Here is a 17,110-nt window from a genome sequence, read left to right on the forward strand (position 1 = left end):
ACAGGAGCTGGAGCCCAGGTGACTCCAGGCTGCCCTCTGGCCAGAGCCAGGACTACAGATGGGCTCGATGCTCATCGAAGAGGGAACCCTGTGCCTCGAGGACAGTGGTGCTAGGGCGCTTGGCTGGCATCTCACCCAGGCTGAGGGCTATATTTGAGTAAGGTGCCCCTCCTAAGTAAAAAATATATATACATTATCTTTTAGAGAATTTTGTATTTTCAGTGATCTGCATGTATTAATCCACACCGTAACGTTATAGGGCAGGTATAATTATTCACATGTGACCAGTGAAGAAACTGAGGTGTAGCAGTTAAGTCACTGGCCCAAGGTCATGCAGCTAGTAAGTGGGGGAGCCGAGACTTGAACCCTGGAAGCCTGGCCGAGGGCCCGTGCTCTCGTCCACTGCGGGCCACAGTCCCCAGGGTGAGTCTAGAGGAGGCGGCGTGAGCTTTGGAGAGGCCAGGCGTGGCCGGCTGACCGGACCGGAAGCCACGTCGCAGTCTCCGCTCTTTCCCCAGATGAACATGCTGATGAGGCTGCAGGAAGCAGCCAACTACTCCAGCCCCCAGAGCTATGACAGCGACTCCAACAGCAACAGCCATCACGACGACATCCTGGACTCGTCCCTGGAGTCGACTCTGTGACGGCCGGGCCACGGAGCCTGCCCTCCTGCCCTCCACCTCCCTCCCCTGCACCACCCTGAGGACGCCCTCCTGAGCCAGCCCCCGGCCTCGGCGTGAGTGCCGCGCGAAGACCCGGACCCTCCTCGTCCTCCAGCCTTGACCTGGGTGCAGGCGCCCCGGGCCAGCCGCCTCGGGACCGCTTCCTTCACAGGGAGAACTGCACCATCTTCTGTGTCAATTATTGTTTTGCCTTGTTGCTGTGACCTTCCTAAGACACTGAAAGATACTTCTCGGGAAAGGACCATCACCGTTGAAATGAAAAGGATTTTAAAAAAAAAAGCCAACCCACTTGAAGCTCTGAAACCAAACAGCATCCTGCCCTCAGCGGCCCAGAGACAGAAGAGATGAGAGCAGAGCTGAAAACGGAGACAGCAGGGCTTCCTCCGCGCACAGACCCTGCAGCTCCAACCCCGCTGCCGACCTTCCAACACACCGGCCACAGAGAGATCTGATGCCAGCTGGGGCCCTTGCTTTGGTCACACTCAACAAACTGCAGAGCCGCATCACAGGAAAAACTTAGGAAAAACAAATCGTGCTTTCTCTTTGGTTTGTTTCTTAAATGGTGCTCTCCTTACCCGAGAGGTATTTTGCCTGTTCCAGTTCACCCCCGCCTTTCAGACCCATCAGCCTCTGGTTCATCCATAAGTGAGAGTGAGGCCGAGCGGATGTGGCTGTAAACGCAGAGCTGCATGTGTCTGTTTCCTTCTCGTACAGAAATGAATCAGGTCTTACTCCTGCTAACACTGTGTACAGTGAGAATTGGTCTACCTTGGCGAACCGATCACCCCTTTGACAATGAGGTTGAGTTTCTCCCTTTCTGACTCTGTTGATTTTGAAGACTTTTTTCCCCCCTCCTTCCCCTCGTGGTCAGAATCCATCCTTTGGTGAACGTGAGAACCGCAGGAGTTGGCTTTTGGTTTGGTCCTGCTGAGTTCTGGTTTTCAGTTGTCCCTCCTCACAGTTCTGCACACTCGCTGCCTCCTGCTGGGGCCGGGGTCGCTGTGCCCTTGACAGTGGACCAGGACCCCGTCCTCAGCGCGTGGGTGAGCGGGACCTTGCCTTTCCTCCTCGTCCTCGAGGCTGCAGGACACACGTCGACACCTCCAGCATGCCAGCCCCGACCTCAGGTGGGGTGTGAGGTCACCTCGCAAAACACTTGCACTTTCCCCAGAACCAACGTGACGTCACACAAGTCAACAGGTGGAGGCAGCTGCTCCCTTCCAGAAGCTCTAGCCTCCGGCGGACGAGCCTTGCCTGACCTCTTCGGTGCTGACCTTCCCAAAGCGATGCCTTAACTGGTTTTGTACTCACCGTGTTCATTGATGAGTGTCGTGCCTGCCTGGGGTCTATTTTTCTGTTTTCCCCATCAGAGCAAACAGGGCTAACAAGTCACCTACTCACTAGGAGAACTCAAGCTAATGTGACTTTTCTCATCCAAAAGACTCATTCGTGTGGATGCGTGACTGTGGGAAAAAGAAAAAGGAAAAAAAAAAAAAAAAAGATTTTTTTTTTTTTTTTTTTAAGGTTCTTATCAGTCTCCAGCTAACGCCCTGACTAGACAACGATCTGTCTTGTGCAGGAAAAGGCAAAAGTTCCTACCATGTTACATGACATTGTTGAGCCATGCTCTGCTCGTATGTGTCTTCAACATACCGGTATTGACCGGTGGTCAATCTTTGAGTCATTTGTTTCTGTTTTATTTTTATCGGACCCCCATGGGGGGAGTCTCTGTTAATGATCAGGGTTTTTACTCCATTTTTTTTACATTTCTATTTCCAAAGGTCCCTCTCTCAACATCTTTTATTTTCTTACCACAAGAGCGTGACCTGAAACCAGTCACATTACATTGGATGACACCATTTGCTTCCTCTTTGAAAGGAAAAGGGGAATGTGTCCCTCCAGCAGGTGAATGGAAAACCTCTCAGCGTGCTCTTTTCTCTAATCTCAGTAAACTCAGACTCTATTCTGCTAAGCCTTCCTTAGTCATCTGGGTGTGTGAGTGTGTCTTGTTCTGTTTTGTTTTTCATAAAATGTTTAAAGCATGTATTTAGCCTGTGACCTCAGGGGTCAGTCACACCCTGAGCCTTCTGGTAAACCTGAAGAATGGTCCTTCTCAATTTATCTCCCAGCAATGACCTTACACGCTCATACTGTGAATTTGGGAGGAGGTGCAATGGACTTCTCCTCATGGGCAGTTTTCCCGGTCACCTTGTGAGTAGACACCTGCCAATATCCTTTGAAACTTTTTTTTTTTTTTTTTTTACAGCACCCTCTTTTCTCTTTCTTTTCTCCCCAGTCCCACAGACTTCCCTCCCACCGGGTCCAGGCTCAGCGCTGAGACCTCTGTCCCTGGTGCTGCCTGACAAGTGAAACGGTGGTTTCAAGGAGTGTAGCCTTGTACGAGTCACAACTCGGGGTCTTTCCTACAGTTTCCGGAAGCAGGGTTGTCTGATATGCACATTTCTTACTTTGGTCCTGTTTTGCTTTTGTGTCACTCACCTTTGACAAAGTGACTTTGTGCTCATTTAGGGCTCTGTCCGAAATGCTTCCATTTTGCCTTTTTCTACAGTTAGGCTAATTTTGAAAATGTATGAAATTCTATGCAACATTTGTGTTGAGTTACCAATGGAAGCCAAAAGTTTTCTTTCCAAACTGCCAAGAATTTTACAGGCCATAAGTGAGATGGGAATTCCCTTTAGTTTAAGGTGGTGGGTGGGCAGGGGGGGACACGGAACGAGACTTGCCTAGACCTTTGTTGTATCTTGGGGACATATTTTATTGTTGATGCTTAAACTTCAAAATTCTGTGTATTCGAATTTGATAATGGCGAATCTACTTCAAAAGGAAAAAATAATCCAACTTTGTGGATACGAAATGGAAGGTTTGCTGTTTTGATCTAGTTATTTCCAGTGGAGCAGTTTATGAAATATGTTCTATAAGATGTACATTTTTTCATTGTAACATAGAAATTGTAAATAATTGATTAAAGTGCTGCATTTTGATGAATTTTTTCTAGCCATTTTTAAAGAGAAAACTAGGAATTGAGTATTTTGTGTACGGTATGTTTCCGTCCTCCCTCCCCGTCCGCCGTCCCTCCCTATTTAATTTTCATTTGTCATGAGGTTTTTGGATTTGCCAGTGATCTGCCGGAGATCATGCCCCACATCATAGAGAATAAAGCTGATGATTGTACCAGTCTTAAATTATTCATGATTCAATAAAATTGATGCTTATTTATTCAGATTAGTGGTTTGGCTTTTCTGTACTAGAGAACGTCCTCAATGGAGTTCAGCTTCATGCCAGGAGGAAGTCATTCTTATTTGGATGCAGGAAACACAGCGAGAGCCCCCCAAAATCTGCAAACCCATCTTTGCTGCTGTGTCATCGACATCCTACCTCTTCTCAGTTCCTCGCCTCAGTTATTGCCTGTGTGGAGCTTCTTAGCAATGCAGGACTTTGTGCTCCTCCCCAACTTTGAGTCACTGGGGATCTTGTGGAAATGCAGATTCTGACTCAGTAGGTCCAGGGTGGGACCTGCGATTCTCAATTTCTAAGAAGCTCCTGGGTGAGGCCAACACTCTAGGTCCTAGACCACACTTTGAGGCAAGCTCTATCTATCAGTATCCAGCCACGTCCCCCCCACCAGTCGACCCCTTGGCACAGGAAAGATTTTTTTTTTATGTATTGAGTACCTACTAATTGCCAGATGCTTTCCCCAGTGCTCCAATATAATCTACAAAATGACCCAGAGGAGGTAAATATTCTTACTCCTGTTTTACAAGTGAGAGGAAAAACGAAGACAAGAAATCAGGCTCAGAGAAAACAACTTGCCAAGGATCCTGCAAGCTAAGGGGTGAGAGAGTTGGAGTTTCAGCCCCGTGTTCCAACCCCAAATCCTGCCTCTCATCTCAGGGGCCCCGTTCCGCATTGCAGCTGATATCCACTGCAGAGCACAGGCAGTGGGAGATGACATCACATCTTAACCTTCACTTTTACCAGAACAACAGAAACTGTAAAGGCTTGGTTTGAAGTGAGGCCTGTGGGGTCACTGTGAAATTGATCCTACCCAGCTGGCTCAACTGCTGGTGATGTGAAATGTCCAACGCAATGTAACACACAACAGTGGCCCAGCCAGGGGGCAGGTAAAGAATCCAGACGTTGAGAATAGGCAGTTTTTAATGCCTGTCAAAAACAAAATGAAAGGGAGCTGGTACAATGGTGTGGCAACTAGATATCCTGAATTTCCAAGGTTTTCCACATCAAATATTCCACCTCTACGTTTATACAATGAAATATTACTCAGCCATAAAAAGGAGCAAAATAATGCCATTTGCAGAGACATGGATAGACCTAGAAACTGTCATACAGAGTGAAGAGAAAAATACCATACAATATTTCTTATATGTGGAAACGAGAAGAATGGTACAGATGAACTTATTTGAAAAGCAGAAATAGAGACAGATGTAGAGAACAAACTTATGGATACCAAGGGGGGAAGGGGGGTGGGATGAATTGGGAGGTTGGGATTGACATATATACACTACTATGTATAAAATAGATAACTAACGAGAACCTGCTGTATGGCACAGGGAACTCTACTCAGTGCTCTGTGGTGACCAAGTGGGAAGGAAATCTAAAAGAGAGGGGATGTATGTATACGTATAGCTGATTCACTTTGCTGTACAGCAGAAACTAACACAACAATGTAAAGCAATTATACTCCAATAAAGATGTTAAAAAAAAAATATTCTTCTTCCCAATCCATTTTCTTAAGACATTCTCTCCCTTGACCATAAAAAGAATTTATGTAAAAAAATAAAACATAAAAAAGCAAGAACTATAGAAAGCATCATATGTAATGTATTTAATGGTAAAATGTTGAATGTGTTCCCTTTCAGATTAGGAGACAGATAAAGAAAGATGCCTCCTTTCATCAGGTAACATCATAGTAGAGAACCCCAGTCAGCACAGAGAAGCAAGAGAAGTAAATCCTGAAGATTGGAAAGGAAGAAATTGGACTGTCTTTACTTACAGATAGCATTATGTACTTAGGTCATCCAAAAGAATTCACAGATAAATGATTAGAAATAATAAGTTGAAAATTTTTGCTGGATACAAAGTCAGTACATGTAAATCTATTGAACATCTATATGCACCTAAATTTTTTTTAATTTAAAAATACCAATTTCAGAGCATCAGAAATATCAAATACCTAAGAATAAATTCAATGTAAGAGGGGCAAGACCTCGGAATTCCCTGGCGGTCCAGTGGTTAGGACCCCGTGCTTCCACTGCAGGGGACACAGGTTTGATCCCTGGTCGGGGAACTAAGATCCTGTAAGCCACGCGGCACGGCCAAAAAAAAAAAAAGATGGGCAAGACCTCTACATAGAAATCTATAAACCATGGGGAGAAGTGAAAGACCCCAAGATATGGAGGAATATGTGATGTGTATGGATTAGATGACTTAACGTGAAGATGTCAGTTCCTCCAAAATGGTCTAGAGAGTTGATGCAAGCCCACTCCAAAGCCCGACATAATTTTTATGGAATCGACAAGATGGTTTTACAATGTATAGTGAAACGCAAAAGGTGAAGTATAGCCAACTACTGAGCCTGCACTCTAGAGCCTGCGAGCCACAATCACTGAAGCCCGCGCGCCTAGAGCCTGAGCTCCGCAACAAGGGAAGCCACTGCAATGAGTAGCCTACGCACCACAACGAAGAGTAGCCCCCGCTCGCCGCAACTAGAGAAAGGCCGTGCGCAGCAACGAAGACCCAACGCAGCCAAAGATAATAAATAAAATAAAATTCTCTAAAGAGTATTAAAAAAAAGAAATAGGGTCTTTGCAGATGTAATTAATGAAGAAGAAGTTCTATTGGAGTAGGGTGACTCTTAATGCGCTATGCCTAGTGTCCTTACAGGAAGATAACCTAAGGATATGAGGGAAGAGGGCCACGCGAAGGTGGAGGCGGAGGTGGGAGCTGTGCAGCTGCAAACACGCCAAGGATGGATGCTCCTTGCGTCCACCAGAAGCTGGGGAGAGGCGAGAGAGGATTCTACCCAGGGTCTCAGAGAGAGCACCGCCCTGCTGACACCTTAGTTGCAGATATCTAGCCTCCAGGACTGTGAGAGAATAACTTTCTGCGGTTTTAAACCTGCCAGTTCGTGACACTGAGTTATGGCAGCTCTAGGAAACGCATACAGTTACATACCCAACAGAAATGCATGTATACATGTATGCACCAAGAAATATGTGCACGCGTGTTCGCAGCAGTTATCACGTTCATTATAACAAAACCTGGAAACAGTCCACAGGTCCACTGACAAAATTGTGATGTCAGTGTCCTCCGGCAGTGAAAATATTTGTAGGGGGATATTGAGTGAATGCTGAGTGAAAGCAGCCAGACCCAAACTGATGCCAAATGTGTGATTCCATTTACATAAAGTTCACACTGCCGTTAGGTGTGGGCACGTGTGTAGGTCATAAAACTAGAAGGAAAAGCAAGGAGGACAGGGGCAGTGGTCAGGAGGGATAAGAGGCTCTGGGTTGCTGGTGGTGTCCTATTTTGTGACTTGGGTGGTGATGTCATGAGCAGCTGCTTTGTCATAGATCGCTAAGCTGTATATCTTTGTGCACTTCTGTCTGTGCGTGTTACACTTCACAATAAGGTTTTTACAAAGTAAATGCTACCCCAGGCTGCCCGCCTGGCCACCACACCCAGTGAGTGCTGCAGGGCAGCTGAGAATGCTCCTGATCGTAGCAGACTGAGCTTCCCAAGCCCATAAACCAAGGACACTGTTTGCGTCCACCTCAACACTAACTGATGTGTGAGCTTGGAAGGGTTAATGCCAGTTCCCTACGCCTCAACCCCCTCTGAAGTAAAATGAGGCTAAACCACCTGTGTCTTGCAGGATTCAGGGAGGCGATGCGTCCAGAGGGTTCCCGATGCCGTGAAGCACTCACTCCATCTCCCTCATCCTCCCAGCTCTGGCTCCTCTGGCTGTGCAGTCTCTCCAGTGTGTCAGGGGACAGAGCTGCTCAGCCTCAGATGGGGGATTTGGGTCCAATAGGGGAGGATGCAGAGAGGTGAGTCTGGACCCCAGACAAGGGGAAATGTTCTGAAGTTCACGAGTAGGGAATAGGATGCTAGTAAGCTCCCCATCACCATGGGAGTCCAAGCACAGAATGGAGGACCACCTGACAGCAGCAGCGGAGGGATCCCAGCCCTGGTTGGCAGGTGAGTTCCAGTGGTCTTTGGAGCTCTGCTTGCCTGCCAGGATCACTTCAGACAGGGCATAATGGAAAGAGCACTGGGGTCTAGAGACCTGAGTTACTGGCTCCTATCCTGGCTGCCTCCTTCAGACAAGTCCCACCTACTCTCAAGGCCATAGTTTTCCCATCTGTTTAATGAAAGGATTGGACTAGCTCAGTGGTTCCCTAATATGGCTGACCACCCCGAGCCCAGGAAGCACGTTAGAAACAGACTATGGCCCCCCTTTAGCCCTGGAGAATCGGAAGGAGCTGGGGACTGCCGGCTTCTCCCAGCTCCTTCCATTCCAGTGTGCAGTTACAGGCAGCCCTTTCTACTCACAGTGGCCACGAGGGGGCAGCAAAGCCCAAGCAATGCCAATCCTCCATTGGGATGGACGTGCCTTTCTTGGCAAAATTTCCTCCCTCTTTCTCTCTCCCTCCCTTCCTCCCCGCTCCCCTCCCCCACCCCCCCACCCCCGCCATATTACCAAAAAAGGATTGGATATGATCCTCAGACAATTGAGTGTAGTATTTTCCCTTCTACCCCATGCTTGGAGGACGAAGCTGCATTCTCTAATAAATGGAATATGGAAAGGAATTGACGTGTGTCAGGCATCCTGTTAAGCCAAGGAATTTGCCTTCATGGATTCATGTGACCTGCACAACAATTGTGTGAGTGGGTATCATCATCCCCACTCTATAGACTGTTAAGGGACTTGTACAAGGTCTCAGAGTAAGGATCTGAACCCAGGGCCCAGTCAGATTCCAAAGCCTGGAGTCTCTCCTATACCACATGGCGCCCTCCACCTGCAGTTGCTGAAATGCTTACATCCATAACCTCATTGCTGGTCCACCTCGGCCCTGCAGGTTACGCCCAAGAAACCATAGTTGCATTCACAGGAGGATGCAGATCAGAGAGGGGAAGGAAATTGTCCCCAAACACACCTGAGCTAATAGTGCCACCAGAACAAGAACCCAGGTGTCCTGGCTTCCTTTCCTGGGCAACTAGGGAAGCAGCTAGGCACACAGGCTCTGGAGTCCTACAGAATGGGTTTAAATCCCAGCTCCCCCATGCATAAGCTGTGACCCTGAGAAAGTTGTTACTCCCTGAGCCTCAGTTTGCTCATCTGTAAAATGAACATGAAATATCCACCTGTAGTAGATGCTGCGTCCTTCTCAGCATCCATCATCCCCTTCTTCCTAACTAAACCCTGATGGTGTGCAGGCATTTACCCCTCCCCCACAAGGTCGTGTGACTCAAGGAGACTGACCCCCATCCCCAGCTCCAGGGTGGAGTCAATGGTCTAATGTAAAACCCAGTCTATTTCCTAGGGGATGGGTCAGGAATAGACCTATGATGGGGTTTGTGGGAAAGTCTTTGGGGAAGGGGTGACTTCCGGGAGAGTTTATCTCTTAAGAGAGATCCTCAGGGGAGAAACGCTTCCTCTTCCTCTGACTATCGTCATGTCTGAAAGGTGACCTCCGACCTGGTGCCGTCATCTCGAGACCAGCCTGAGGATGAAGCAGCGAGGAGGAGAGCAGAGCAGAGATGGAGCTGGATCCTGTCGTCCAGCCACCGGCTCATCTGCGGCAGGAGTCCACTCTCCCTCTGGATGCCCAGTTAAATGAGATAATGCGTGGAGTCTGCTGAGTCCAGGTTTCTGTAACTAGACACTGGGAGGGAGCCTGGAGGGTGCTTGAGGGACGTACCACCTGCTGAGACAAGTCCTGTAAACCGCTGAGCGCAGCACCTGGCGGCAGCAAGCACTAAACCAGTAGGAGCTGCTTTTCCCTGGGGGTTGCCTGTCCACCACAGACACCAGGGCGAAGGCCTGGGCCACTCTGTGCGGTGTAGAGTGCTGACCAAGACCTTGTGCTCTGCAACTGGCCTGCCTGGGTTTAAACCCCAGTTGTTTTAAACCCTGCCTGGGTTCAAACCCCAGTAAATCCACTTACTAGATGTGTGACCTTGGGCCGGTCACTTGACATTTCAGTGCCTCTGTTTCCCCACCTGTAAAATGGAGGTGATAATAACAGGACCTACTTCTTGGGGTTATTGTGAGGATTGAATGAGTTGAGATCTGCGACGCTCCGAGAACAGCGTGTGGCACGTTGTAAGCTCTCAACAAACGTTAGCTGCTATTGTCGTATTTGTTCTGAAAAGGTTAGCAAGATCTTAGGGTGGAATTTTTTTTGGCCTCCTGCCTAGTGAGGACAAACATAGTTCGTTACCTGTGATGGGAGTGCCCCCAGTGTTACCAGAAAGGGGACCTCTTCCAGGGTCCGAGAGTGGGCTCTTGTCTAACACTCAGAAATGAATTGTCCAAGGAGACACATGACCTGACAAAGCAAAAGACTTTACTGGGAAGGGACGCTGGGCGGAGAGCAGCGGTAAGGGAACCCAGGAGAACTGCTCTGCCATGTGGCTGTGGCTCGTAGTCTCAGGGTTTATAGTGGTGGGGTTAGCTTTCCGGGTTGTCTCTGGACAGTCATCTTGCTCGTGCCCATATTTGGTCTGACGCAGGTCCCTCCTGGTGGCGCGCATCTCTCAGTCGAGATGGATTCTAGTGTGAGGGTTTCTGGGAGGTTGGCAGGACATATTATGGGCTGGCATCTCCTCCCTCCTTTTGTTACCAACCAGGGTTCTTGGCCTTCCCCAATCAATACAGATTGACTAGGGGCCAGACAAGAAATTCAGGCAAGGCTTTACTGGGGCCCCTGCCGCAGCAGGGGTGAGCGAGAACAAACCACAGTTTCCCTTGCTTGCTCGCTCCCCAAAAGGGGGCAAGTTTGTTCCTTATATGGGATGAGGGTAGTGGTGCGTCCAGGGGTCGGGCCAGAGGGATGGCTTAGGTGTTTTGCCCACCCCTTAGGTGGTGTTGTGTGCAGGGGGCATGCGCAGTACCTTGCTTTTGCTCCTGACACCCTATTTTTGTTCCAGGCTCTTCAAAAGTGGCAGTTGGGTTTTTTGGTCTCTTTGTATCTTTTGGGTCCAGAATTTGCCCCAACTGGGCATGCACACAGCTATTTTTAATCCCATGTAGTTTCTTTGTATTTTGTTGCTGGAGGAGAGGTGTGTCCATGTGCAAGCATTGCAACACTGCAGCAAAGGGTCCCAGGTCCCAGCAAAGGGTCCCAGGTCCCAGCCTGTCTCACTTTTGGCCCCTCCCAAATTCTCCCAGCTAGTTTTCAGCAGCAGCGCTGCCTTCCTTACCGGGACCTCCTGTTGTGAGACAACTCATGCAAGGGGTTATTATTGTGCTTGGCCAGGGTGGGCAGTTTCAGTCGATGGTTCCCTAGCATTAGGAGACCTGGGTTCCAGTTCAGACACTGCCATGAACTTGCTGTGTGACCTTTAGAGAAACATTTCCATCTCTGGGCTCAGGATGGTCAGATGTGCAACAAAGGCAACATGCCTGTGAGATCTCTTTAACTGCTGACCTCTTCCGTTTTTCCCTTGGCGTGTCTTTGCTCTGTATCCTGATGTGGGTGAGCCCTGGACCAGCCTCAAGCACAAGGACAGTGGAGGAGCTTGGCAGGTATCTGTGGGTTTGAATCCTCCCTCCCCCTACTGTCTGACAGATGAACGAGGAAGTCCTGGGTCCACAGTGAGGTGCAATCTGTTGTAATGCAGCTGCCGTCTTGAAATTCTTCCTAAATTTTGAACAGGGTGCCCTGCATTTTCATTTTGCACTGGGCCCTGCAGATTACGTAGTGGATCCTGGCTTAGATTCATGTGCCTGAGTCCTGTGTCCATTCATTGAGCTGCGAATGGGGGACAGCCAGCCACACCCAAACCACATCGCCAAGAGTGGGGAGAGCTGGCTCGCCAAAGGCAAATCGAAATGTTGTAACCAAGAGAAGGGAATGATTGCTACGTGGGCAAAATTAGACAGATGTCCATACCAACATGGAAGTGGGAAACTTCCAAGGATGTGGGGAAATTCTGTGCCGTTCAGTCTGAACCTCCACAGTGTGTGTGTCTCTGTGGAGAGCATCACACAACCGTATTAGTAATACTCAACCCTTTCCCGTGCCAGGCACTGTGCTAAGCATGTTATATGCACTATCTCGTTTCATCCTCACAGTGACCCTATGACGTGAGTATTATTAACCTATCGCTAATAATAAGTATTATTAAGTTAATAATTATTAAGTCAATAGTAAGTATTATTAACTTAATGTTAAGAGACATTGTCTCTTCCGCCTGTAATGGGACAACCAGCTAAGGAGTGCCACCCACACTCCCTCGATGGGCACAGTGCATTGAGAAGTCCCCCCAACCCCGTGTTCCCGGCAGCCCTGTGCCTCCCCTTCATGGCCCCCATCGCTCCACTGCAACGGGCCGTTACCTGTGTCTCCTCCACACATGGTGAGCTGGAGGCATGCTGATTCCACCGTGGGGTTCTAGCACCTGGCACAGAACTTGGCTCCTATCAGTAAAGGTGATAAGGACAGAGAATAAAGAAAGACAGAAAGAAATGCAGACGTTTAAAGGGCTCAACATGGGAATTCCCTGGCAGTCCAGTGGTTAGGAACTGAAATCCCACAAGCCATATGGTGTGGCCAAAAAAAAAAAGGACTCGACGGGGAGAAAGTGAGGTAGAAGGAAGCCAAGTTCGAGGAAGTTCAGAAGGTAAACACCCTAGGTGTGCACATGAAATAAAGTTACATCAGCAAGGATGGAAAAATGCTTACAAATGAAGACCAGCGGAAACAAACAGACCTAACTGTGCATCAGATTGATGACAGAACTTTGTACAATTTAGTGGAATATAATCTTATATTTACTTGTAGGCATGCTGATGGTGGTGCTGATGTAGTCATTCCAGTACTATTTTGTGAGTAATGTATGTAGGTTAAATCAAATATATTGTATGGGGTAACAATAATTCTCACATACTGTGAGAGAAGGGAGATGAAAATATGGAATGGGGAAGAAAAGAAGAACCCTATGCTGCTGTAGATGATCGGTATGATCTCTCTGTCTCTCTGTTTCTGTCTCTCTCTCCTCTAAGGGCATGGAAGCAATGATATTACAGTACAAATCAACACACTTAGCCACCAGATCTTGATATCTAAATACCATTCCCCATTAAAAAATAAACCGGAGCTTCTTAGAGAAGTGGCTGATTCCACGTATGCGGCAGAAAAATTACAAGGTGAGCCTGGAAACTCTGGTTGTCCCAGAAAGCATGGAGGCGCTTAAGAGCTACTGGAGACGTATCTGAGGGACTCCCATTAGCTGAGTCTGAGATCACTGAGCATCAAAAAGAATAATGGTGGTGATGCATCATAACATAATTGAATAAACCAAACATCCGTGGGTCCACAGGGATAACAAAAGGTTAAGGGTGCCACTCAGAGGTGTACCGCTCAGCCTCAGGCTTCCCTCTTTTGTCAAGCAGGCATAAAGGGATAGTTTGAAAGAAGCTGGGGAGACAAAGGCGAGGAACAGGTCTGCATACATAATATTATGAAGTAGAGACTTCATGGTGAGAGAGGAGGCATGAAGCATTTTTTTTTTAATGGGAAATTGCACTTAAATTCCAGATTTCCCACTTCCCCCAGGCAATCTGACCACTTCCCACGTGGTAACAAACAGCTGGAGGGCACAGCAGTCTTTTGGGGGGGCTCCAGAGTCCCCGCCAGTCCTGGCCCCCTTCAGTGTGTGTCACCTGCCTGATCCCTGAAAGCATCTGCATTTATGACCACTAGTTAAAACAGCACCTCTGAGAATTAGTGTCTGCATTACGAGTCAGGGACGTGTGTGTGTGTGTGTGTGTGTGTGTGTGTGTGTGTGTTTGTGTGTGTGAGGGAGAGTATTTGATTCAACGTTTACTAACAGGACTATTGAGAGAATGAAGAGGTAAACTCCCACTTGTGAAGATGATTTGCAGGGACTCTTCCTGGACTTCACGAAAGAATTTGGGCCATCAAATTTCTCCTTCTTAGACCTAGAGCGTCCAGTCACCACTACTTGTCATGCAGATGCCTCTTCTTTATCTCCCATTCTGGGGAAGAGTAAGTTATCATTATCACGTGGAACAGGAGGAGAAGCGGATAGAATTGGACTGAGACCTTTCCCGAGGGACAAGGAGTAGAGTTTTCCAAAAAGTCAGTGGAAGTCTTCCTGGTTAATGTATGAAGAGGGAGACTCTTTTGAAGGGAGGCCAAAGGTAATGATAAGGTGGAGTTGAGTAGCAGTGTTAGGAACTAGGAGAAGGGTGTGAGTTCTTAGATGCTGCAAAAGACATTGGTGGTTGTCCACCCAATAGCTATCCTACCCTTCTGACTAATAGAACCCCACTTTTGTTCAGGCAACAATGTGCACAACCACAGAGAGTGAACCACAATTGGCCTAAGCCAAAATGGCAGCTCCTTTGCTTGTGATGGGTCAGGACGTGGACCTGGATCCAGTTCTGTCCAATGAGGCAGAAGATATCTGCTGGAGCATTCTGGGAAGGATTTCCTCCAAGATAAAAGAGATTCATGTGATAAAAAAGCTCCCTTTGCCATTGTCCTTGTGGCTTCCTGTTGTGGATGCTATCATGTGAAGAAGTGATGACTGGAACTGCAACAGACATCTTGCCACCCCTGAAAAAAACAAACAAAAACTCAAAAGCCAACATCTAAGGAAGGTTGAATAGAAGGATGAAAAGAGCATGGGTCTTGATGAAGTGTTGACGGACAAACAAACTCTAGGCTGCCCTATATCCTGTTCCCATGAACTAGGGGAAACACCATGTTTGGTATACAGCTTACGTCTTCCACCTTTAATGATTCCAGCCTTCAAAAAGCATGGTGGGGGTGGAGAATCTAGGGACAAGGCAGTAAGGAAAGTACGTCCTTGTCCATATTCACGCCTCTACTGATGCCCGTGGAGAAGTGGCAGCATCCTATTGGGAAGAGGGGTCCAAGAGTCCTAAACAATGATGAGCAAAAAGATGAGTGGTCACCCTCAGGGCTGCTGGAAGTGGTAGGGGAGTCATTATGGCTCCAGGAAACACTGCCAAACAGACAACTTGGAAAGAATTTAAGAGGAAAACATCCTCCTTCCCAGTGGGAGGTGACCTTGAAATATGAGGGAGGTAGGCTGATGATGCAAGTTGTAAGAAAGTATAAAGTTATTAGCATGCAGTGCTCTACCTATAGAGCATGATAAGCCATGCCAGAGAACCTAAGTTTCAGGCATGATCACCTGAGGAAGAAACATGACGTTTGATCAAAGGCCATTTTGGTCAAAAGCATCCTATGTGAGCTACTTGGTGACTTGCTGGTCTGTGTTAGTTTCTTTTCCTATTTTGACATAAATGCATGTTCTTATTCAGGGCTCATTGGTGGATCACAGTAGGGTCATTTAGGGCCAATTAAACAATTCGATCTTTTTTTCCTCTCTCTTTCTCTTGGGCCCCTGCCAATATACTGCCATTTTAATTATGGGAACACTGAGGTCTAAAAAATTATATTAGCCAATCATCTTAGTATGCATGGCAATAAATGGCAGAGCTAAGATATGAACCAAGATCTATGTGTCTTCTTTCCTCATGTAACATTTTGCCTCTTTGACAATACATTTTAACCTAAAAGTTTGTCCAAGATCAGAGGAGCTCGGATCCAACTTCCTTTTGTTACTCTTCTCAACCAGGTAACACAGGTCTGCTTATCTGAGGTTTTATGGGCAATTCCTTAACTTACTTTAATAGCATGCTTTGTGCATAATAGCTGCTCATCACATGATTTGTGGGTATGACTCAGACTTAATAGCAGAAGTTTAAGGCACAACAGAAGGACAGAGGTTGGGGGGTTCCTTTATTATTTTCCAAATCATGCCCTTCCTTCCTTCCGTGCTCTAATCATTTCTCGAATACCTCCTATGTGCCATTTACCATAAAGCAGCTCACTACCAGAGATGGTATAAGCTAGTAATGGTTAAGAGCATGGCCTCTGGAGCAAGACTGTTTAGGTTTGAAGCTTTGCTCTGTCACTTGCTAGTTGTGTATCTCCAGCAAGTTTCTTAATACCTTGTGCCTAGGTTTCACTATCAGTAAACATAAAATAAGTTTATCATAGAACCTACCTTATAATGTTGTTATGAGGAATAACTTAGGCAATAAATGTAGACTAGTACCTAGTCAGCAGTCAGTAGATTTTAAATGTTATTACTCTGTCTACCTGTAACTTGGCCTTGAATAAGAGAGGTCAGCTTCCTATCCCAGGCTCCACCTCCAGACTGGAATCCAAAGCAGTGTGTCCATCTCCCTTTGGCTCTCCTTTATCAAAATCCACTCCCTCTTTCTCCCCACTCTCTTCTGCAGGAAATCCCATTTCCCCCAATACCCCCTTGCTCTTTGCCCCCATTCAGCATCTATCCCCCGAATCTACCCCCAAGGTTCATTCACCCAGAGAAGGCTTCACCACCTAGGTCACTCCCAGTCCTCATCTTTTTCCTGAACTTCAAAAGCACCTGTTGTCAGAGCCCTGTCCTGCCTGCCTGTTTGCCAGCCTGTTCTGTGGCTGCCTTGTCACATCACACAGACTATGAGTCATGCCGTGGGGTGCAGGGCGTGGGAACGTGTCCCATGTCTTCCTCTGAATTGCCCCCCACACACACCTGTGTACGTAATCAGTGCCCATCAGAGCCTGCTAATGCCTGACTAACATCATTCGATCACGCACCTCCCCTTTGATCTTCACTCCACTCCCACTCTAGTCCTAATCACCAAACTCTCCTTCTCTGTCTCTCTCTTTTTTTTTTTTTTGGCTGCGCTGCGCGGCTTGCAGAATCTTAGCTCCCTGACCAGGGATCGAAGCCGGACCCCCTGCAGTGGAAGCGTGGAGTCCCAACCACTGGACCACCAGGGAAGTCCCTCCTTCTCTCTGGATGTATCTTTCATCAGCCCACAGACATGCTCCAGAATCAGCAGACTTTAAAAAAAAAAAAAAAAAAGGAAAAGCAAACCAAGAACCTCCCTTAACAACACATCCCTTTCCAACTCCTGTTCCATTGCTCTGCTTTTGTCTATAGCCAACCTGATTGAAAAACTTGACTATTCTTGTCTCCGGTGACTTTCAGACTTTTTGACCATGACCCATAGTAAGAAATGCATTTTACGAAGCAGCCCAGGGCACACACACTCAGTGTGTAAGCACACACACTCTCACACAAGCACC

At 47.4% G+C, this 17,110-nt stretch overlaps 1 protein-coding gene across 13 annotated transcripts in view; it reads left to right on the plus strand.

Annotated features, from left to right (window-relative positions):
• Positions 1-16,782, plus strand: part of NAV2 (neuron navigator 2) — a 411,390-nt gene extending 394,608 nt beyond the window's left edge. For 5 of the 13 annotated variants that reach the window (XM_059931256.1, XM_059931258.1, XM_059931259.1 and 2 more), the window contains one exon: positions 7,597-7,818. In XM_059931256.1, the coding sequence (XP_059787239.1) occupies positions 7,597-7,755 (159 nt within the window). In that variant the 3' untranslated portion in view covers positions 7,756-7,818. Of the gene's footprint in view, positions 1-518; positions 3,927-7,596; positions 7,819-9,411; positions 9,594-12,954; positions 13,099-16,720 lie in introns of those variants that run through there. The other 8 variants (XM_059931257.1, XM_059931262.1, XM_059931268.1 and 5 more) reach the window with 3 other exon arrangements.
• Positions 16,783-17,110: the final 328 nt, after the last annotated feature.

The sequence above is a fragment of the Balaenoptera ricei genome, chromosome 8 (assembly GCF_028023285.1).
Source record: "Balaenoptera ricei isolate mBalRic1 chromosome 8, mBalRic1.hap2, whole genome shotgun sequence".
Taxonomy (NCBI): domain Eukaryota; kingdom Metazoa; phylum Chordata; class Mammalia; order Artiodactyla; family Balaenopteridae; genus Balaenoptera; species Balaenoptera ricei.